Below are 24,626 nucleotides of genomic sequence, written 5' to 3'. Positions count from 1 at the left end.
CTGATAATCTTTCCGTTTGGGGGACTTTCCACATGGTTGCTGATTGCCGAAGGGAAGGTAAGCTACCGATAAAGTAGATTACCCCCGGAGTGTTTGCATAATGCAGAGAAAATCCAGGAATACTGTCTTAACCACATATACCATCAGCAACTTTTGGACGGTAATGAGCCGCTAGAATGGAACTTGTTCCCTGTAATTATGATCCATACGGAGGAACGCGTTATACCCCCCGCTTAAGATGACGAGGTGCTAAGTGACAACGGCGCTTGGATGACGTTGGACTGTTGGTTGATGTTGGGGCAAACTGCATTGGGTGCCATTTGCACTATTATCATTAATGCAAATACACATGGCGAATGTTGGGTTTAGGCTTATCGATGAAATAAAAGCCCCTGCCTTCCTTAGCGCACTTCAACGGAACACCAGGAAATTTACCCGATTTTTTCGATGGAGCCCTACCTGGATCCACTGAGACCTAACGCCCAGTGACTTTTCATATCTAGCCCATTGAAATTGCTAAGTTTGCAATCACTTCTGATGGACGGCAAGTTTGGGATCAATCGCAATAGGTCGCTGCCCGCTAATGCAGCCTGGATTCATAAGCCCATTCTACCATGATGTTTTCCGCTGGTGTTCAATTACCAGGCGGTGCTATTACCGTCTTCATTATCCTCAAAAGCAGGACACCTTCCGATTAGGAGGATAAGATCATCCTTCATCTTCTTCAGGTCTGGACCACCCTAGCGTACACCTATATCCAAATGTTATTCCCCACGAACTTTAACCAATTTCGCCGCATCCTAATGCCAAGAACACCGAACCCAGCAGCCCAGGCAAGCCGCTGCCATCTTTTTTCGCCAAGTCCGTCAGCCCATTGCCTAATTTCTTTACGCCCGCGCCCGTAGCCTTAAGCGCGGATAGGATAACTCCTACTACGGTGCTAATAGCGACTGCAAATGCCATCGGAAACCGCATACTTCAAAGGGCTCTTTTACCTTTTCCTTGGTAGTAAGCCCCAGCTCCTTTTCAGGTTGTCCTTGGCGCCTGTAATTCCGCGACTCTTTCCTGAAGGGTTTCTACTTCCTTTTGAGTCTGCCCTTCCCTTTCCTCTTCAGTACGAGTTGGGTCATTGATTTTCTCTGCTGCCGCTCTATTTGCCCCTCCAGGTCTTCAATGGCCTGAATCTCTTTGTCGGATTTGCTCCTCTTAGTGTTGATTTCGGCAACCAACTGCCGCCGTTCCTCCAAAGAGCCGGTTATGGTGATATGCAAGTTTTAGCTTCTTCCTTGCTCATGTCTAGGTCTTGCAGGGCGAGCTCGAAAGCCTTTTGGGCTTGATCTCTTTCACGTAAGGCATTTTCTTTTTGTTCTCTCATTTCTGTTATTCTTTGGTTTTTATCGTTAAGTTCTCTCTTTTGAGCATCAAGGAGTAGTTGGTTTGTCGCATGTATTCTGCTTCCCTTTCCTCCAACGTTTCTTGCAGCCCCTCAGCGTGTTTTTCTAGCGCAACCCGTTCATTTAGGGTTTCCAACCTTTCTAACGCACTCCGGGTAGCCACTTGGAAGCCCCTTAATCTTGCCACGTTAACCTTGACCGAGCCATTTTCGTCGAAGAGGATTTGTGGTTTGGTCCAGCGGTTTTTGTCGGGATATCTCATGTCTCTGACGCTTATGAGGACTTTGTTTCCGCGTTCTGTGAGCCTTACGTCGTCGGCCTCGAAGTGGGAATAGCGCTGCGTTAGCTCTTGCGTTGCCCACTCTACGGTTTCCCGCGCGGTTGCTCCCTGCTCACCCATGTTTCGAAGTTCTATGTACTCGGGGGCGGACTTACCCGGGTTCTTTTCGTGCCACATGCGATTCAAGGAGGTCTTGAAGCTTTTCCACCTACTGCCGTACGTGTTTTCTAGGGCCATGTCGTAGATTAGGGGGGTCGGTTTCCGCGCCTTTAGTCCATGCGTCGTATTCTTCGTCGTTAATGTCGACTTGACCTTCTTCGGTAAGGGGATCAAAATCCGTTCCTTCTACTTCCATTATATATGATAAGCTCAAAGTTAAATCCCAACGTATTACCTAAGCAGGTTGGCGGGCTGAAAGCAGAACGCACCTTTCATCGGGTCACATTCACGCCTTCTAGCGCAAAAGCCGGGGGAGACGCTGTACGTAGGCGTACCCCGCCTAACGGATAACCTAGTCCTAGTACCCGGTACCTTGGCTTTGAGGTTTGACCTAGCAATACAGCCAGATACCGCAGACGCGCGTCACGTCGTCAATAATGCGGGTAGAAACCTCGTTTCCAAAATGCGTGTAAAGTTCGCCGGGGAGTCCTTGCTGGACTTAAACAGGTATGATTTGTATACCACGTACAAAGACTTATGGTTGACTGCATTTGACCGTGCACAAAGGATAGAGCAGGGAATAGCAAGCGTAGCCATACGCAAGGTAAGAAGCGCAACCTCTGGCGCCTCAGGAGAAGACGAAATAAAGACGGCTTATGGTACTAAATATGTTGTTCCATTAGATTTCGAAATTATCACGAACCACGGTGCATACTACCCAAGGCAGCTAAGCGAACTGCAGTTCGAAGTGACCCTAGCAGACACTACGAACATCCTGCAAGGAAAAGATGTAAGTTCATCAGCCGTGGATCCTTATTTCATCAAGAACTTGGAGCTGCAGTACGAAACGGTATACAGCGAAGAGCTGGCTCGTAGCGCTGGCATGGAATACAGCGCCGGGAAGGCTTTCCTTTACGATCACGTCGTGATGTACAAGACGTTCAGCTTACGAACAACGTCGAAGAGGTCATCAACCAAAGCATTAACCTTCCCAGGCGCAGCCTTACAGGGATAATGTTGCTGTTCGCAAAGACATACACGGCAGGATTGCGTGACTCTGAGGCATTCTTTAATCCTAACATCACTAACGTAGGCGTTAGCATTAACGGAGTGCCTAATAAGGTTTACTCACAAGGGATAAAGCCCGAGGACATGTACCGGGAAGTCGCGCGTAAGTTTGGCGACCAAATTAGCCCAAAGGAATTCTTTAAGGATAAGTATGCGCTGTGGATCGACATGCGCACAACGAACGACGAAGACCTACATGGACAGGGATTACGCCTGGTAAATACCCAGGACGGCATTACGTTGGAGATCAAGCGCACCAAAGACGCCAGCGACACTACTAAGATAAATGCATACATTTTCGTAGTCTCAGACGCGCAGCTAAGCGTGGAAATGAATCAGCTAAAAAGCGTTGCGTACTAGGATGACTGAGGATAAAAATATCCCTTACGTATAATATGCTCCGCGTATTCGAAAACAACGAAACTAAACTGCAATGCCTAGTGCAAAGCGACAAGCTGTACTTTAAGGCGAAAGAGGTAGCAAAGGCATTAGGGTACGCAGACACCAAAGATGCTATTAAAGTCCACGTGCGGGATAAGCATAAGAAGAGGCTTAGTGAATTTAGAATAGAGGTGAATCGCCTCCCTTCTGGTTCACACCCACAATCCCTGTACGTGACGGAATCTGGTTTGTATCAGTTAATATTTAGCTCCAAGCTACCGACAGCAGAGGCATTTCAAGATTGGGTCTTCGAGGATGTCCTACCTACGTTAAGGAAGACGGGAAAGTACTCGTTGGATGGTCCAAATAAGTTGGTCTTCAAGATCGAGAATGAGTTTGACTTACATAAGAAGGTCATCGATTACATACGCCGGTTTCACCCTACGCTGTTATTAGCACCTGGACTCGGGGAATTGCAAGATACCACCAGTAAAAGGATAACGTGCTGGCAAAAGGGCTACCAGGCAGGTCAACCCGACATCCTAATTCTTAACTCCCATAAAAAATACAATGGGTTATGTCTGGAACTGAAGACGCCAAAGGGTAACGGCGTATTGTCCGACAAACAAAAAGCGGTATTGACGCAATATGAAATGAATGGTTATCTTACGTTGGTTTGCAACGATTACGATCCGATCTGCAGGGAAATCGACCGTTACGTCGACGGCATTCGCATACCTTGTCCTGGCTGCGTTAAGGCTTTCAAGTCACAGGAGACGCTACAAACGCACCGAAAGATATTTCATAAATATAATGATAGTTGAACAAACTCACTGGCGCGAATTAATACAAGGCATTTCATACAAAATAAAAAATTACGTCGTCTTCGAGGACATTAACCGTTTAAGGTTGGTCCTCTTAGACGGCAGCCAAGAGTACAGTTTATGGGCTCCTGACTGCGTACGGTACGTACTGCAAGGCGAAGAGTACACTCACGTACGTAGCTATGGTAAAGTCAACGGTCGATGGAAGTTCGACGTTGAAAGAAAGGCGGAGGCTAATCCATTGTGTGATTAGTCGTCCTCATGGGCTTCTAGGTATTGGTCTGCTACGTCGGACCTCATTTTTTCCGACATGAAATCGATCGATATCGTAATCAAGGCTCCTCCTGCGAACGCTGCGACGTAAGGTAACATCATATATTAGACCATTCTTTTCGTATTGCAAGGTAATGGTCTAAAGGCTTGGGACCTTCGTACAGGCAACACCAAATATGTTGACCGCTGCGTTGACAACCACATTTATCGCAGATGCCGTCCCAGTGTTCTCGGTTCTCCCATCTTACTCCTTCGTAGTCGTCAAAGCATACGAAATCTTGGTCTATTTCTTTTTTACGCAGCACTAAAGCCCGGCTGGTTTCAAGGGGGCAACATCGCTCTGCTAAATCGCCGTGGGTTTCACAGACGACTTCTTCGAGGTGGTAACGTCGGCAGCGGTATTTATGCCAGTTCTCTTCAAAGAGGGGTTCATCGCATCGGTGGCAATGGCCTTTAAGGCAGACTCTATGCTCGCGGTGATATCGTAGGGCCTGTACGGTGGACAATTCCTTACCGCAGTCGCCACAAACAGTGCTGATGGTCTTTTGACAGACTTTCTTGGAAAGATGGTATTGCAGTCGCTGCTTGCTACTAAAAGCTCTATCACATTGCACGCACTTCATTATATATACCTCATTTTTTATTGTTAAATTGTTAAATGTCAGCAAGAGACAATTACGTAGATCTTATTTTTTTATTGTTAAATTGTTAAAATACGGTAAGAGACGAATGTAGATTTCATTCTTTGTAGGAACTTAACGATGAAAGATATAGACCATTCTTTGACATCATCTTTGCAGCATTTAACAAAATAACAATAAAAAATAGACTATCCTTCAATGTCATCTTTGCAGCATTTAACAAAATAACAATAAAAAATGAGGTCTATGCTAATTCCTTTGGTGGAAATCAGTAAGACCTTCTTTACGACCTTTTCATCGAGCATCTTCTAAAGTCCTTTGTGCTTTAGTATCCGCAGGACACCAATGTCCAACGAAGTCTCCTTCAGAGAATACCTCATTACAGTGACGGCAGCTGTGTTTCTTACGAGGCTTTGGCGTTGGAGGGGTAGCGACTATGCAGTCATCGGATGGTTCAGTAGGTACTTTAGGCGTAATGCAGTCAGCAGGTAGTTCAGATGTAATGCAGTCCATATATATAATCACAGAGGGTATCGCATGAAATCCTTAAGGGAATCCCTAGTCCAGCCTATCATCGTCCAGAGTGCAGCAAGCCTTTCTGTGCGCTTCAGACTACACATTTCGTCGTACAATTCCTGCACGCGCTCTTTTAACCGATTTATTTTCTCTCTTTGCAGATCTATGGTGTCTTTTTTATCTTTTGCGTCGGCTATGATTTTTTGCATTGCTTCCACTGGTTCCATCTATATATGAACCCAGATCACATACCTTGTAACGCTCTGATAGTAGGACCCACCAGCTGTGGAAAGACACAATTTGTCGTGGAGCAGCTATTAGGACCCTTTAGATACCGCTTCGACTACATCGTGCTATTATGTCCCACCTACAGGAATAATGTTACCTGGGAAGGCATAGGAGTGAAAGACGACGACTTCTTTGTGGACATCTTAGACCCCAACGAGTTATCCAGCCATCTTAAGTTCTGGCACAAGCAATTCCCTAAAGATACACAGACTTTATTCATATTGGATGACATTGCCTGTGGGGATGACGTAAAAAAGCGCACCTCCGAATTGGTGAAGCTTGCTTTCAGCGGTAGGCATGACAATATCAGCGTTTGGTTACTCTCGCAGCAGCTTACCAGCGTCTCTAAACCCTTTAGGGAAAACATAGGCTCCCTGGTCGTATTTTATACTCCGAGCAAGTCAGACCTGGAAACCATCTTAAGCGACTACGGCGGTGAGATAAGCAAGGAACAGTTGCATGAATACATGCGGCATCTAAAAACGCACCAACATTCCAAGATGATCTTCTCTTTGAGGTTTCCTTATGACGTTAATGTATATGGAGATTGAGCAGTTGATAGATGAAGTCCCCACGCAGTTAAGTGAACAACTCAACATCCTTGTGTCTTCTGGGAAGTGTAAAGAAATGATAGGTAAGGAACTTACCCATGAGCAAGTTAATAAGCTGTCAGAAGAGGAGGTTAAGAAGTTCCATAAGAGGTACGAGGCTGCCCTCGCAAGTAAGACCACGGACGCCGTAGCAGACTCCGCTATCCGACTTGCAACTAAATTGCTTGGACTTGCACTGCCTATAGACGACGTGGAGCAACTGCGGAAGGACATAAGCGAGGACTATGTCATCGCCCAAGAACTTAAGATAACCTGCGGGTGGTTGTCTTTGAAGTGTGGTAAGTTAATGGCAGTCGCCTCTGCGGCACTTCACGTAGCTCAGCACGTCGACTTGAAGGAGGTACTAGGTTCCTTAGGAACATCTTGGAAGGACTTCAAGAAGGACAGAGACGTTGAAAAGGTCTTCCAGGCAGCACTTGCTGATGATCAAGTCGCCTCAAGTACTTAGTCAAGTCATTCGCGGGAATTACCCAGACCGCCTCAAGTACCTAGTTAAGTCATCCTTAAGTACTTAGTCAAGTCGTCTTAAGTTACTTATCAATTCCTTCAAGTCCTTAGATATAAATGAGTGAAGCTGAATCGAAGGTAGAGCAGCCCCAAGAGGAGCAACGAATCACCAAGGCTAAATCTCCAGGCAGAGTTGCTGCCGGAAAGAAGCTCGCGGAGATGAACAGGAAGAACAAAGCAAAGAAAGAAGAAAAGGTGGAGGAAGAGGAATCCTTCATTAATCCTGGGTACGTCATTGGCGCGTTAGGAGTCGCTATAGCAGCAGGCAGCCTTTACTTACAATGGCGGGCAGCAAAGCCAAAAGTAAAGTTGGAGCCAGCGCATTACGCACCTGTGGAGGTTAGAAAAAGCAAAATCCCTGAAATGGAGTAATAACCTTCTCGCTTTGTAATATAATGTCGACCGCGTTGTTGAAAACTGTTGAAGAAGCAGCTATCATTACTTCTATTGTTGCGGGTATTGGTTGGGTAGGTAAGAAAGTGCTCAAAGAAGACTTTACTGAAGACCCAAGCAAGAGCTTCGCTAATTTTGCTAAGATGACCGCTGCCGTTGGCGGGGCTATCATGGTAAAGGATTATCTACGGAAGGAAAAGTACCTACCTAATGTATAATGGTTAGCTTAGTCGCAGGTGGAGTCATTGCAGCTTTAGCATTTACGGGAGCTAATTATGGTGGTCAGTATTTGGATAGATTAGTCAGAGGTGATAAAAGCGGAGCCGCTGAGAGGAAGAGACACGACTTGGCGCTGGAGAAATATCAAAGGGACGTGGCGGCTTGGAATGAAAAAAGACAAGCTTACAGGGATTGGTTGGATAAGAACTACCAAGACAAAATGCAGGCGGATAAGAACTTCGAAAATACAGACTACGCCTTTAAGCTCTATGAACAGGCGCACCCCGACTTTAGGTTGAAAAGGCCTCAATTCGAGGATTACTACCAACCGTCTAAAAAACAAAAAGACAATGAATTGGTCTTTGTAGGAGTCGCAGGGCTGGCAGGAGGCGCGGCTTTGGCGTATCTAATATAATGATCGTCTTTTTGGAAAGCGACAAGAATAACTTTACTACTTATTTGAATCCTCCCATCCGCGCGGAAAGGGTCCGGCTGGTTAGTTGCTCTTTGTACAATTCTTGGTATAATTTAGTCAATGGCTTTGTCGTCGGAACTTCCGGCACCAAGCCAAAGTTACCAGATTCCCATTACACCCCCATAACACTGGCTAAGGAGCTAGCAAAGCATGGATATACTCTTACCACAGGATTACCCCATGAAATGAAATTCAAGAAAAATAGTGGAAGCGCTAATTTAAAGGACAGTTCATTGGTAGAACTCCTGGGCCTTACTAGTACCACGATAAATAGCGGCAGTACATATGACGTAAAATGGAAAGTCGCATCCTCTTACGAAGTCTATTGCGACTTGGTCCATAGTTACAACAATGGAGAAAAGTCTTCTCTCATGTCTAAGTTTCTGCCCAAAGGTAATCCATTTGACCCAGTGGAATACACTCCCATTTCTTTAAGCTATGACTTGTCTAATTTGGTAGAAAGCATAAACATCACCATCAAAGTGGACGGAAAGACGGTGGATTTTAACGGACGTAAGATCAATCTTGTTTTGGAATTCATATAATGGGCCGCGTAGAGGACAAACTCAAAAGGATTTACTATGGACCCGAAGGCTATTGGAGAGGAGCGTCGGCTATTAAAAAACTCGCGACCGCGGCCAGGGTATCAGATGAAACGGCTAAGAACTGGCTAAGAAAACAAACCCTCTGGCAGGTTTATCTTCCCGTGCCCAAGTACATTCCCAGGCCCAGCTTCACCGTAAATACCCCCAATGAAGTTCATCAGGCAGATTTGCTCTTCTTGCCGCACGATAAGGTGCGAAGAAAGACCTATAGATACGCTTTGACCGTAGTTGATATCGCAAGCAGATACAAGGACGCCGAACCCATAACCAGCAAGGATTCTGGGGAAGTCGCAGAAGCCCTAGGTAGGATTTATAAGCGCGTCTTGAAATGGCCTAAGCTGCTGCAAGTGGATGCGGGGACAGAGTTCATGGGCGTGGTTACTAAGACCCTGAAAGACCACGACACTAAGATTAGGAGAGCCGAGGCAGAGTACCACAGGGGTCAGAGCATCGTCGAAAGATTCAATAAGACTCTGGCCGAGCGTCTCTTTGGATACCAGTATTGGAAAGAGCTGGAAGATCCCTCCAAACGCAACAGGGAATGGACTCAGAGGCTCCCCCAGGTCGTCGCGGCTTTGAACAACGAGGCGGCCAGGGCTACGGGAATGAAACCCAAGGATGCCATAAAAAAGAAACACGTGGAACACAAGTCCTACGTCAGAAGTTCGAGGGCGGTCTTCCCCCATGAAAAAAAATTAGGTAATGTCACAGTCCGATATCTCTACGGACCGGGTGAATTAGAAGGAGGATCCAAAAGAGCTACGGATCCTAATTGGTCTTTGGAAACTTACCAGATCCGAAGCGTAATAGCTAAGAAGGGTCAGCCCATCTTGTATTATCTTCACGATGGCCCCACACGTGGGTTCGTCATGGAAGAACTGCTTATCGTGTGATGTCCGAATGCTATCGTATGCACTCCGTCATCACACATCCATCGCTTACCGTCAAATGCAGACAGCGACACCTTCTCCTGCGTGACGTTATGTATCTGATGACCATAGCTGCGCAGGCTGTTCATCTTATGCCGCTGTTCCTTGCGTGTTCGTAATACGTTGAGGTAGGACTCGTGCGTAATGTCCTTCTTAACCACGTACTTTTTTACGCCTTTAGCTTTCTTTTCTACGCCGTCTAACTTCAGCACGCTGTACATCTTTGGTTTCAGACCCACGTACTCTACTATGGGTTTTCCTAACATTTCGTCTTTCATCTTCCCAATTACCTTCTTATTCTTCGCAGAGTAAAGGAAGTGCTCCTTCGGGTAACCGCTGGTGTCGTACTCGTCTATGTCGGGGAGGCAGTCTTTGTAAACGTCTTCCGTTTGCACTTCTAGAATTAGGGAGTCGGTGTCTGTGTACAGGAGGCGACAGCGGTCTCCGTACTTTGGCTTAAGCTTATCGTAGTAGAACTCGTACATAAGCAGCTTCGATAGATCCAGCACCGTAAAGCCTGTGTAAACGGGCTTGTTTAGTAAGAGGTTTGCCCTTTTCATGTGAATCACGTAGAAGTTCAGCATTTCTACGTATCTAACGAAGCCTGGCTGTGACACGTATGCTTCTGCTTCCTCTTTGGTGCTGACTATTTTTACGCTTACGCGCTTGCGGATGTTCTCCATTGTCTTTCCGAACACGCTGTTGTTCATCAGTTTGAAGAGGTTTTTCTCGAAGTCATTTTTCGCTGCGGTACGCTTTTGCGTGTTAAAGTCAATGTAGGGGCGCATCCAGGGTTCCTGCGTGAATTTTAGGACTCTGTGGATCTTCTCTACGCGCATTCCGTGTCCCACGTAGAACTGCAGGTTGCGGTAATGTACCACATACTTCTTCTTATCCATCAGGTTCATAGTTAGTTTCCTGTACGGTTTGTAACCAGGGCACATTTGCTTTTGCAGCGGACTTAGCTGCTTAAATGGTATCTCTATCGCTTCTGGTGCTAAGGGGAACTCATTGTGTTCGTCGTGCAGGCGCTCTGGGTACTCCAGATCCACTTCTAAGACGTAACCCTTGTCTTCCTCCTTTCCTACCTGCATGTAGAAGTCTATCGGCTTCACTGGATCCCATTCGAAGTCTCTCACAGGTAGGTACTGTGACATTGCCCAACCATAAAGGTTATTCGCATCCAGGTAGTAAATGTATGTGGTTGGTTTCTCTGGGTCGTGCTCTACTAAGGGGTTGTTTGCGCGGGCGTAACGTCGGCTGGGTCCGCATACGCCGCCACGAATACCGTCTTCCATAAACCGATACATGTCGTACTCCGTTAGGAGATCCAACTGCGCATTTGTCTTCTTTAACAAAGCACTCCAGCTGAGCCCAGGAGCCGTGTAGAAATTAGCGGGATCCAATCCGTAATATTCCATAGCCATCTTTCTGAAGCTTTGGAAAACATCTGCAAGCAGCACTACGTCAGACCTTAGGTAGATGTCGTGGTAGTCCCCCATGTTCTCACAGGAGTACTTTTCCCACACGTCTAACGCATGCTGGTACTCCTCATCCTTTATGCCGGACTCGTTTAGGGTGCTGTAGAAGCGATCTTTGGGTGGTAGGGACTCTTTGAATCGATCCCAGGAATCCATGTATTCGTATGGGTAGACTCCTTTCCTTTCCGCACCATATTGACTGGAAATGGGAAAGTTGGTGTTATACTTTACGAGGTTTGCCAAGGAGTCCGCCATAAACTGCTGCGAATCTAAGAACTTTAGCTTACCCACAGTTACGGACATGTAGCGCTCTTTGTTGTTGGGTATGCATTTGACGTCGGAGCCGTCTGTTCCTTGTAGTAGCAAATGGGAGTCGTACCCGCGGAGGTTGTGAAAGAACACCGGAATCTCCATATCTGGATTTACTTTGAAGTTTATATTGCATTTCCAATGAGCCGCTCCTCTGTATTTACCCGTGATGTGGCAGTGATCCCTAACCTTATCCACATAGAAATCCTCAACAAATGCTTTGTGGCAGTGAATGCAGTGCGTGGAGGGCTTTCCCGGCTTCTCACCTTTCTTAGCATACTTCCCGCATTTAAAATGAGCTTCTCCTAGATACTTTCCATCTTCATCCCACGCTTTCTTGGCTCGTCTTCCAAACTGAAGAAGCGTATGTTGACAAATGTGGCATTTTTTTGCCTTGTTAAAAGCCTCCTGGTTCTCTTTGGTAAATTCCATCTTCTTTGGACGTCTTAATTGTTCTCTAATCTCCCCCTCCTCTTCTCGCAATGCTTCTAGAAACTCATTAGCTGCGTTCTTACCTCGGTAAATCACAGGAGGGTTTGCTTTACCGTCTGATCTGACTACTATGTAACCAAAGGAGCAGATCTCGTGTAATCCTACCTTATTCGTGGCACCACGTTTCTGCTCTTCCTTAGTTATCAACGCTTCGAAGTCTGCATATATCACGTAAGGCACTTGCATCTGCTTTTGATGGTCTGCGTATGAAAGCTCTTTGTTGGTGGGTATCTGGATCCGTTGCGCCACTTCTTCGACTCCGCGGCAGATCTCATCGTGTTTCGTTAGGGCATTTAAGGATGTAAATGACAGCAAGCAGCAGTCACAGAAGTACTTTTTGCCTTTGTGCTTAGTATGTCTGTAGAATAGTCTGCTAATGTGTTTAACCCATGAGTAGTGTCCGCCGTGGTAGAATAAATGTACGCGCTCTCCTTTACTTTTTGACAGAACTAACGGTACTATCGTCTGCTCTCTGACTCCGTAAACGTTAATTGCTAGATCGTTTATTTCCTCAAATATGGGGATGTCTATCAACTGCATGGGAAATTCCACACCATCCCACTCTAAATCATCTGTGGGATACTTACTTGTCCTACAGGGACCCTTCTCTGCTGGATACAGTGCAGACCTGATTGCCCACATAAAGCATCGATTGTCTTCATTCTTCACGTTTACAATAGCCTTCTTCCTTTCTACCCACGTTGGTAGCGGTACGTAACTCCCCCCTCGTATGGGTACGTACCTGGCTATACTTATCTCTATTCCTTCAACCTCCTCTACTGTCCAACCCGATCCTTCTTTCGTGTAGTTAGACAGCGACTCCATTATTGCTTCTAAGGCTTCGCTGAGTGACTTATCCAGATTCGTGGATTCTAATATCACTAACGACTTTGATCGCAACATTGCTGTCGTCATTACCTCGTCTTTTGACAAACTTACTTCTACCATTATGCTCGCTTTCAGGGCTCCTAATTCTTCTATACCTTTTCGGAGAGTCCTTTTAACCTTCCTTTCTGACTGACGCCAAAACTGTCTAACGTCAATCTCACCGTTACCGGGTATTGACACCGTGCTGAAGTTGCTTTGGGATTCCATCTATATAATAGGAAATATTTTATACCTAATACCAAGCACTTTTTAGGTCGTCGTAGTCGTACTCACAGTCCTGACAATGCCAAAACAATTTAACCTTAGTCTCAAACTTCTTACCACATCCACAATCATAACTGCTCATACACTTCGTCTTCATTTTCAAATGCTTTTTCAAATCCGCTTCTTTCTTAAAAGTTCTCTTACAATCTTCGCACTCCATATATAGACTAACATATTTGCGCTGTTGCCCCCAACCACACTTGGAGTGGGTTGTTTCCGTAGGTGGATTTTTGACACGGGTCTTGCCCGTGTTGAGATTGCGCTGGAACCCCCATTCCCTATACTACTATTCCTGCACGCGCTCTTTCAACCGGTCTATCTCCTCCCTTTGCATTTCGACCGTCCTCTCCAGGTCCGACTTTTCTTTGACGACGTTAACCATTGCTTTGACTGCTTCCACGGGCTCCATATATACCAGCAAATAAATTTGCTTCTAGTTCCCTTCGAAAGAAGGGATATAATGAACCCAGATCACATGCCTTGTAACGCTCTGATAGTAGGACCCACCGGCTGCGGAAAGACCCAGTTCGTGGTAGAGCAGCTATTAGGACCCTTTAGATACCGCTTCGACTATATCGTGCTACTTTGCCCCACCTACGTGAATAACCGCACCTGGACGGGTGTAGGCGCAAAAGATGACGACTTCTTTGTGGATATTTTGGACCCCAATGAGTTATCCAGCCACCTTAAGTTCTGGCACAAACAATTCCCTAAGGATACTCAGACTTTACTCATACTGGACGACATCGCCTGTGGGGACGACGTAAAAAGACGCACCTCCGAGTTTGTGAAGCTCGCCTTTAGCGGCAGACACGACAATATTAGCGTTTGGTTGCTCTCGCAGCAGATTACCAGCGTCTCTAAGCTCTTCAGCGACTATGGCGGTGAGATATCCAATGAACAGTTACACGAATACATGCGGCATTTAAAGACGCATGAGCACTCCAAGATGATCTTCTCTTTGAGGTTTCCGTATTCCATTAACATATATGGAGATTGAGCAGCTCTTAGATGAAGTCCCCACACAGTTAGATGAAAGTAACCTTAAGGAACAACTCAACATCCTTGTGTCTTCAGGGAAGTGCAAAGAAATGATAGGCAAGGAATTTACCCATGAGCAGGTTAATAAGTTGTTGGAAGAGGAGGTTAAAAAGTTCCATAAGAGGTACGAGGCCGCCCTTGCAAGTAAGACCACGGACGCCGTAGCAGACTCCGCTATCCGACTTGCAACTAAATTGCTTGGACTTGCGCTGCCCATAGACGATGTGGAGCAACTGCGGAAGGACATTAGCGAGGACTATGTCATCGCCCAAGAACTTAAGATAACCTGCGGGTGGTTGTCTTTGAAGTGCGGTAAGTTCATGGCAGTCGCCTCTGCGGCTTTGCACGTAGCTCAGCACGTTGACTTGAAGGAGGTACTGGTGTCTTGGAAGAGCTTCAAGAAGGGCAGAGAAGTCGAAAAGGTCTTCCAGGTGGCACTTGCTGAGGTACCTGATCAAGTCGCCTCAAGTACTTAGTCAAGTCATTCGCGGGAATTGCCCAGGTCGCCTCAAGTACTTAGTCAAGTCGTCCTTAAGTACTTACTTAAGTCATTCTCAAGTACTTATCAAGTCCTTCAAGTCCTTAGATATAAATGAGTGAACCAGAGTCGAAGGTAGAGCAGCCCCAAGAGGAGCAGAAGATTGAAGAGGTGTATTCGTTCTCCTTTCGCCTTTTACAGTACTAATGGTACTATTGTTTGGTCTCTGACCCCGTAAACGTTAATTGCTAGGTCATTTTCCTGCTCGAATATCGGTATGTCTGTCAGCTGCATTGGGACCTCCACACCGTCCCACTCTAAATCATCTGTTGGGTACTTGCTTGGTCTACAGGGATTATCATCTACTGGATACAGTGCGGATCGTATTGCCCACATAAAGCAGCGGCTGTCGTCATTCTTTACGTTCACTATGGCTTTCTTCCTTTCTACCCACGCCGCCAGGGGCACGTAACTTCCTCCTAGTATTGGCACGTACCTTGCCATGCTAACCTCCATACCTTCTACCTCCTCCACTGTCCAACCTGATCCTTCTTTCGTGTAGTTAGACAGCGACTCCATTATTGCTTCTAAGGCTTCGCTGAGTGACCTATCCAGGTTCGTGGACTCTAATATAACCAGTGACTTCGATCGCAGCATTGCTGTCGTCGTTACCTCATCTTTTGACAGACTTACTTCTACCATTATACTCGCTTTCAGGGCTCCTAATTCTTCTATGCCTTTTCGAAGAGTCCTTTTAACCTTCCTTTCTGACTGACGCCAAAACTGTCTAACTTCAAACTCACCGTTACCGGGTATTGACACCGTTTCGAAATTGGTTTGGGATTCCATATATAGTAGGAAATATCTTATACCTAATTCCAGACCCTTTTCAGATCATCGTAGTCATACTCACAGTCTTGACAATGCCAATACAATTTAACCTTCGTACACAATCATAACTACTCATACACTTCGTCTTCATCTTTAAATGCTTCTTTAAGTCCACTTCTTTCTTAAAAGTTCTCTTACAATCTTCACACTCCATATATAGACTAACATATTTAACAACATAGACATGGGATGCGTTTAATAACGGTACGAATCGAGGAAGTCACTTTAGACAGGTAATCCTCCGGTGGTCGCTGTTTTGGAACCCCCCTCCCCTATACTACTGCCTTTCCGGTCGAAAGGTGTAAATTCTGAAAGCCCGTGTCCTGGCGACTCGGCGCTGCACAAACCCGAGGTCCCCAGGGCATTTGGAAGGTGAGAAATTGGGGTCCAAAGTCTTGGCGGGAAAAAGTCTCGCACGGGTGAACTCCACCTTTCCGGTCGAAAGGTATAAATTCTGAAAGCCCGTGTTCTGGCGACTCGGGGCTGCACAAACCCGAGGTCCCCAGGGCATTTTGAAGGTGAGACATTGGGGTCCAAAGTCTTAGCGGGAATAAGTCTCGTACGGGTGAACTCCGCCTTTCCTGTCGAAAGATGTAAATTCTGAAAGCCCGTGTCCTGGCGACTCGGGGCTGCACAACCCCGAGGTGCCCAGGGCATTTGGAAGGTGAGAAATTGGAGTCCAAACTCTTGGCGTGAAAAAGTCTCACACGGGTGAACTCCGACTTTCCGGTCGAAAGGTGTAAATTCTGAAAGCCCGTGTCCTTGCGACTCGGGGCAAGGGCGCTAAGGCAAAAATTGGTGGTTTTTTTAGCCCTTAGACTCCGTTAGATTGGCGTTTTTTAGCCGCTAGAAACTGTTGAAACTGTTACTTATCTGTTCTGTTATGTGCTGGCTTGATTTGTTCAGTTTTCCCGTCTATATACGCCAAAAATATTGCTGTGACCAACGGTTCAATCCTACGTAACGAACTCAGTACTGTATCCTATACCTGCCTCGTGACCGCTTACGTAAGCCTATGCGTCGGTTAATAAGTTGATAAGTTAATCCAAATGCCCTAGAATAACCAAAAATGAACAGGGGTAGGAAAAGAAAGGCCAATCTATTGTTCTCTCGTCTGCTCGTATAATAGGATTAAAGTGAAAGGTACGGTGGCAATTTGTTTACTCAGCGATGACAGATGTGTAACCAACGAAACCTAACGAACCAACTTCGGATCCAGCCGAACTGGCCTCGGCGAAACTCGAACCCCGACTCGTGACCCAAACAATCTTATCCGATGACAGCCCCCGGCCGTGACCTTTTACAACGTTCGCGTGTCGTGTTAGATGGTACTGTAATCAATGACGGATTATCCTCTCTAATCCGCGTTGTATATGATACCTGGATTCGCAGGACGTCTTCGATAATTTTAAACGATTACCAACACAATAATAAAGCACTGTAAAATGCATTTCGAAAGTTATTTCTAAGACATTCTCTGTATCGAAAAGATTCCAGACATATGGTACTAATTTTGAAATAGGATCCGCAAATATTGCCGCAAAAAAGTACTACAAGCGCTTATCATATCTGTTTGAAAATCCCAACCGAAGTGTTGTCAGACGACCGTTAAAATCCATTCGCTCAAGATGCACAATTGTATTCCGCAGCATTCGCGTTTACTTCTAGAAACTACTTATACAGCGGACAGCCATAATACTAAGAGAAGGTACAGTTGTTTTTAATAATTCGTGGATTTTTTGGATGTCAGTTGGAATGGGACTGTTTTTTTAAAACTGTTTCTAATTTACAGCCAAAGCGAAACCTATCCAGAATTTAAATGCAAACGGTAAGTTGACAAAAACTTTTCAAAACGTGTTTTACAGTCTAAAAAATCTCAATAACAGTTTGAAACCAACCGATTTTATTGCAGATTGAAGTTGGAGGAGGATGAAAATGGTTTGATTATAAAAGCGCTTTTCAATATCGATTCCACTTATCTACTAGCCTCTGAGGCGTACGACGTTTACAAAAACAAGGGCAACAGTACAATGCTATTAACGCAACCAGAGTTTGGATGTCGACTGTGTGCTATTTTTCCCGGGTTAAAAAAGGAAAGACGCTTACATAATGGGATAAGAAAGTATCCTTTTTCAAAAAATATATATATATATACACACTTATTTCAATAAAGTTAGTCACCAAAAAAAACTAGAAAGCTTAGATCACTGAAGATCATGGGAATTTTTTAATATCAAACAAGTAAAGCTTTAGATACAATTTGCAGCTCTAGGATGATCAGAAGAGGTGAGACTGTAACTGGTAAAAGATCTAAAATCCCTCAATAGTTATTAAAGCAGTCGAAATATATAAAATGTATCTACCCATAATCCTTGCAGGTCTTAGCTTTGTAGTTTTTCAAGTGACTAACTTTATTGAAATAAGTATATAATAAATAAATCATAAATAAATACATAAATATATAAATATATATATATATCGAAAAATTCTGATAAATGTTTAATTCCTTTATTCTACCGAAGAAATTATTATAACATCTCTTTTCGGGGTAAGGAGAATATTGGCCGACCACTAGTTGATACTCCAAAATCGCAGCATACATTCACGTTTGATTTCCTACGCCAAAAATGCATCAACAATACCAAGGATAGTCATGGCTAGAATTGCCCTATTTCACTATGACGTCAAATCAAAACAATCTATTGTTTAAACGCAAAGGATCATGGTCGTCGGAGGGAGTCAAATCAACACAAATTCACCGAAAATTGTTTTAAAACCCATATCAATCCACGAAGAGAAGTAGAATAGCCAGCAAACGCTCAGAATATTTTTTAGTACATATCAACACATATTATATCTGAAAACCAGGCCATTTTAGATTAAACTGTTTCACTAGCAGCAAATTTTGTTGGATTTTCTATTGGATTTGGGATTCTATCCCCCACGTAAACAAGCAGTGACGTCATAGTGAAATAGGGCAATTGAAATGAAACCTTAATTAATTATTCTAGTTATTTCAACGAAATATCAATCGAGTATTCAAACGATTGGGGGTATTCACTAATTAATTGTTTTTAAAACGATGTAAATACAATGTAAAGCGCCGTGTGCTTTAGGGATCATTTTGTATTGTCAGCTAGAACCAAAACCACAGACATTAGACACTCCACTTTCGACATTTTGGAGAGCAAATATATACGTATGTTGTTATTACGTTATCGTCCAAACTCTGGTCTATCAGTATCAGTCCTAAATATCAATATAATCATATAATTATATACCGACAACACTCTATTCGCTTAATGTTTCCAATCGGTCTTATCGAGGTGAGCTTATTCTAAATGACATCGGACTGTCAAAAGGAGCAGAGAATGAGAGGAGGTGGGTTATTATTTGAATTCTATATTTTGACTCTACATTACCAGCGGAGATTGTAAGGTCTCTTAGAAACTAAAGAATTTGGCGTGATTGGTCTAAACCACCCCTTGCTTAGTGTTCCATCGAAATGTAAGCTAAGAAACTCGAAATTTGGATTAAAGACCACTTACGAGCTTTTTAACTTGCATGTTTAGAGAGTCAATCAGTTTTTTCTCCCTTGTGTGTGTCATACCATCTTTGTACTCGACGATATGTGACATCGTATCCCTTTTCATTAAGACGAGAAGCTCTCATACGTGCTTGTGTCACAGAAGTATTTCCACTTGAAATATCAGCCAAGAGCTCTCTACGGTCCTCGCTTGATGGTAAAAAATTAGCTCTTCTTTTCCTTCTATTCTGTATGTTGACGTTTGATTCGTTCGCTGAATTATGAACATGCACTCCACTCAGAGACGCTTGAGCTTGAACAGATGCAGCTATTGTGGGCGAGACTACATTACGGGTCTCTGTCCCAACATGAAGAACTAACGACCTGTAACCTCCCTTTTGTTCAATGAGCTTTAGATTTTCTCTTGTTAGGACTTGACTATGAGGAAAAGTGTTTCCTTTGATTATTTCTTTTGCAAGCGAGTCTATCAGCACAGCCTTATTTCCATTGAAAAATTTGAGACCAGTTGCAGCAAACAAAAATTTGATTTCTTCACGTTTAAACATTCGAACTAAACACGAAATGTCTCTCATAACATTATACTTCAGGTTTGCGTGAGACATTCCCTTCCCAGCACTTGTATCTTGACAAATCTCGGTCATAGAGAGGAGGTTGGTGGATAGCTGTTTTTTGTTTGAGTTTTCTGAGAGTTTCTTTGTCTCAGTGCTTTACTTTTCTCCCTGAATAGCTCACGCAAAGTCTTTTTTTTTTTTGAAACTATTTTGTTGGACATTTAAAAAGCGATTTGTTATTCTTTCGTAAATGACGTCTTGTAAACCTGAAATCGAGGGCGTCGTTATTTCGTCGGGTAATGTCGTCGCAGGGGACACGTCTTGGGTTGAGTCTTGTTCTTTTTCGTTGCAGAGCTCATCAAGCATCTTAACACTTTCTTCGTCCAGTTCACAAACACCATCATCTTCTTCATCATCACCGTCACTGGCTTCTGAATCTACCTCTTCATCGTTGGTAATACCTAAACACGAACGGCACTTCTCATTAAAATACAGCGCATACATGAAATACAGAAATAAAAACTCACAAGCAAGGATATGTAGAATAGATGAATTAGCGAACAAGTGAACGAAAGAATAGGATATTGGGAATAATAATGAGCGAACAAATGAACTGAGGGAGGAAGGAAATAAAGAGAGAAGGCGGAGGGAGGGAGCAATGTTTGTTATCATGGTACTAAATCTTGATAGACATGTCAAGATTGTCAATATTTACCCAAATCTGCTGCTGAGTGGTCAGCTGAAGAAGAAGAAGACTGGATCTTTGTGATGATTTTGCGATACATTTCTTTTGCTTTTGGATCTTCGACAATCGACTTCCTTGCTTTGGCAAGTGATAAATGTACATTGTACGTGCTTAGGATAGGAGTTTGGAAAACCTGGTCACACTTTAGCTGTAAATAAATGAAAAATCCAAATACCTCGTCTGAAGGGTTTTTCAAGGCACCCCTGTCCTTCATGATAATCTTTTCCATACTCTCAAGGTATTTTTCGGACAGCTTTTCTTGTGTCATGGAAACCAATATTTCTCGAATACTTTCTTCATTCTTTCTTCTAGTGATAACCTTTTCTGCCTTACTGTTCATGTTGCTCATGAAGAGGTCGCAACATGAGTTCAAGTTGCTTCTAGAAGAGCGCTTGATCTCTTTGTGTAGCACCCATCCTCCTACGTATCTTAATGTTCCCTTCATCTCCACTGAATATGAATGATTCATTTCAGGTAGATCATCAGTGGCAATAGGATCTACCCTGTCGAGACTTGAGCAAGATTTCTAGTGCGCGTCTTTTACAAATTCCTCGTAAGTTGATCTCACAAGCAAAGTGAGCCGATGCTTACAATCCGCTGCATTATCCAGTAGTGTAGAGATACGGCAGGTGCTCGATGTGAAGCAAGCTGACAATTCCCTTGCCGCTTCAAGAACTCCTCGACATCTTAGGAACAATTCGTCTGACAGTAGAATAAGGTGCATCTCGGGATAGAACATTTGTTCCCAGAATTTCGTTTCTTTAAGCATGTCTACGTCATCAATAGAATTGATTTGTAAATGTTCCAACATTTTAATCCTCAACCATGAAAGGAAATGGGAAACAGGATACAAGAGCTTTCGAGGATCGTCATCGCACAAAAATGAATTTAGATCTTGAACACATTCTTCGGTTATTGCGCCGGTATTCAGTGCTGTATTCAATATTTCCATTGAGCTTTCATCTCCTAGTAGCTCATCTTCTTCCATGTCTTCAACGAAGTCTATTGTTCCGTTTTCATAGTCGACGGCGTTTTTGAATTCCACCATCTCCTCGATGGAAGTTGTTATAGGGGGACATTGAAGGGGCGGTGTTTCAGGAATTGCACAATGCTTGGCCGGAATGACGTTTTCGTTATAAAACGATAAAACATCTTGGCTTGGTTTCTTAGACAGTGCAGCTTTGTGAAGAGCTAAGATTTAAAGATTGTGACTAGAGACAGCTCTTGACAAGGCTGTGTAAGCCTGACCAAATTCGAAAAAATCTTTCATAGCAACTCTCAGCTTCGAGATAGTCATCCCTTGGCTTTTATGTATTGTAAACGCCCAAGCAAGCTGAAGAGGAAGTTGTTCCCTGGTTGCCAAGATTTCGCCTGTGTTCGGGTGAGATGCAATAAAGGTAGCATTCTTTATCAGCTTTACCTCTTCGTTATCAAACTGAACGACCGCATAGCCATGGACGAAGGATACCGCAGTCCCGCATAACCCGTTTACGAGTGATGGACTTATATTCTTTAATAGCATTACTCTAGCTTTTAATTTTAAGGTTAGTACCTTGGGTGCATTACACATTTTGTCCAACAATTCTGTGTGAAGACCTTGATCTTTTGAATTGAACGTTAAGGTCTGACCTTCCAGGGCTAATAATTTATTAAAGTTGAACAGCGTTGAGTCGAAACGAGTAGAAAACAAAGTTACACTCTCGGTATTGTCATCCATAGCCAAAGGCTTCTAAGAGTACGAAGATAATCAAGACACTCGTCGGTATCTTCACCTTTTCGGATCTTCTTGAGGATGGAAACAAATCTCGAGTCGTTTTGCCGATGAATGGTTGTCAGTTCCACGTGAAACTGAATGGAAGATTTCCAAATGGCTGACTAGCTTGAAACAAAATTCCTCCTTGGTGTTTCTCAAGAATGAGGTAACTAGTGGTAACTGGAAAAAATCCCCCGACATAACAAGCTGTATCCCTCCAAAGGGAACATCATCTACGTTCCGTACCCTCCTAGCAACATAATCTGGTTTCTCGAAGAGAGACTTACTGATCATTGATACCTCGTCTATGACGAGACACTTACAATTAAGCCATCTTCTTATGGCTCCTTCATTCCTCTGAACCCTTTCAAAGCACTGTAAAAATGTGCCGTCTCCTACACCAATGCCTACAAACACAAAATATATACATTTTTAGATTGAACCATATGAACTATTACTCAGTCGATAATTTCGTCGCTATCTTTGGGGCGTTTAATATATAAGTTACCTGCAAATGAATGAATCGTTATTCCTTCAAGAGCACAGGCGGCTTTTCCCGTCGATGCAGTGAAATTTATGCCCGGAATACCACTCTTTCTCAAAGCTTTAATAAGTCGCGACTTTCCAGAGCCGGCTTCGCCACCTATGAAAAGACTATAACCTTTTTTGATTAGAGTTAGAGCTTGCCGTTGATCGTCGTCCAGTTCAATAGCTAACAGAGTGATAAATGTTGCGAAATATGATAAGCGCTTGTAGTACTTTTTTGCGGCAATATTTGCGGATCCTATTTCAAAATTAGTACCATATGTCTGGAATCTTTTCGATACAGAGAATGTCTTAGAAATAACTTTCGAAATGCATTTTACAGTGCTTTATTATTGTGTTGGTAATCGTTTAAAATTATCGAAGACGTCCTGCGAATCCAGGTATCATATACAACGCGGATTAGAGAGGATAATCCGTCATTGATTACAGTACCATCTAACACGACACGCGAACGTTGTAAAAGGTCACGGCCGGGGGCTGTCATCGGATAAGATTGTTTGGGTCACGAGTCGGGGTTCGAGTTTCGCCGAGGCCAGTTCGGCTGGATCCGAAGTTGGTTCGTTAGGTTTCGTTGGTTACACATCTGTCATCGCTGAGTAAACAAATTGCCACCGTACCTTTCACTTTAATCCTATTATACGAGCAGACGAGAGAACAATAGATTGGCCTTTCTTTTCCTACCCCTGTTCATTTTTGGTTATTCTAGGGCATTTGGATTAACTTATCAACTTATTAACCGACGCATAGGCTTACGTAAGCGGTCACGAGGCAGGTATAGGATACAGTACTGAGTTCGTTACGTAGGATTGAACCGTTGGTCAAAGCAATATTTTTGGCGTATATAGACGGGAAAACTGAACAAATCAAGCCAGCACATAACAGAACAGATAAGTAACAGTTTAAACAGTTTCTAGCGGCTAAAAAACACCAATCTAACGGAGTCTAAGGGCTAAAAAAACTACCAATTTTTGCCTTACCGCCCGGTTTCGGGGCTACACAACCCAAAGGTCCCGAGGGCATTTGGAAGGTGAGAAATTGGAGTCCAAACTCTTGGCATGAAAAAGTCTCGCAAGTGTGAACTCCGCCTTTCCGGTCGAAAGGTGTAAATTCTCAAAGCCCTTGTCCTGGCGCCTCGGGGCTCCACAACCCCGAGGTCCCCAGGCCATTTGCAAGGTGAGAAATTGGGGTCCAAAGTCTTGGTGGGAAAAAGTCTCGCACGCGTGAACTCCGACTTTCCGGTCGAAAGATGTAAATTCTGTAAGCCCGTGTCCTGGCGACTCAGGGCTGCACAACCCCGAGGTCCACAAGGCATTTCGAATGTGAGAAACAGGGGTAAAAGTCTTGGCGGGAAAAAGTATCGCACGTGTGAACTCCGCCTTTCCTTTCGAAATTGTAAATTCTGAAAGACCGTGTCTTGTCCATTCGGGGATGCACAACCCCGAGGTCGCCAGGGCACTTGGAAGGTGAGAAATTGGGTTCCAAAGTCTTGGCGGGAAAAAGTCTCGCACGGGTGAACTCCGCCTTTTCGGTCGAAAGGTGTAAATTCTGAAATCCCGTGTCCTGGCGACTCGGGGATGCACAACCTCGAGGTCCACAAGGCATTTCGAATGTGAGAAACAGGGGTAAAAGTCTTGGCGGGAAAAAGTATCGCACGAGTGAACTCCGCCTTTCCTGTCGAAATTGTAAATTCTGAAAGACCGTGTCTTGTCCATTCGGGGATGCACAACCCTGAGGTCGCCAGGGCACTTGGAAGGTGAGAAATTGGGGTCCAAAGACTTGGCGGGAAAAAGTCTCGCACGGGTGAACTCCGCCTTTTCGGTCGAAAGGTGACAATTCTGAAAGCCCGTGTCCTGGCGACTCGGGGATGCACAACCTCGAGGTCCCCAGGGGACTTGGAAGGTGAGAAATTGGTGTCCAAACGCTTGGCGGGAAAAAGTATCGCACGTGTGAACTCCGCCTTTCCTGTCGAAATTGTAAATTCTGAAAGACCGTGTCTTGTCCATTCGGGGATGCACAACCCCGAGGTCGCCAGGGCACTTGGAAGGTGAGAAATTGGGGTCCAAAGTCTTGGTGGGAA

At 44.3% G+C, this 24,626-nt stretch overlaps 2 protein-coding genes across 2 annotated transcripts; one reads left to right on the top strand and one right to left on the bottom strand.

Moving 5' to 3' along the window:
- Positions 1–5,190: 5,190 nt before the first annotated feature.
- Positions 5,191–17,340, top strand: LOC148911534 (uncharacterized). Its single transcript, XM_089029140.1, has 3 exons — positions 5,191–5,477; positions 5,698–6,360; positions 17,320–17,340. The coding sequence occupies exons 1-3, from the start codon at positions 5,457–5,459 to the stop codon at positions 17,338–17,340; spliced, it is 705 nt and encodes a 234-aa protein (XP_088885266.1). The 5' UTR covers positions 5,191–5,456.
- A 4,108-nt stretch (positions 17,341–21,448) lies between these two features.
- LOC148911533 (ATP-dependent DNA helicase PIF1-like) lies at positions 21,449–21,967 on the bottom strand. The gene has a single exon (XM_089029139.1). It carries the CDS (start codon positions 21,965–21,967, stop codon positions 21,449–21,451), a length of 519 nt encoding a protein of 172 aa, XP_088885265.1.
- Positions 21,968–24,626: the final 2,659 nt, after the last annotated feature.

Source organism: Actinia tenebrosa, unplaced genomic scaffold (genome assembly GCF_029948245.1).
Source record: "Actinia tenebrosa isolate PJP-AT-01 unplaced genomic scaffold, QUT_ActTen_1.0 PGA_scaffold13__45_contigs__length_12533684, whole genome shotgun sequence".
Classification (NCBI taxonomy): Eukaryota; Metazoa; Cnidaria; class Anthozoa; order Actiniaria; family Actiniidae; genus Actinia; species Actinia tenebrosa.
This window is presented reverse-complemented; position numbering and strand designations above follow the sequence as displayed.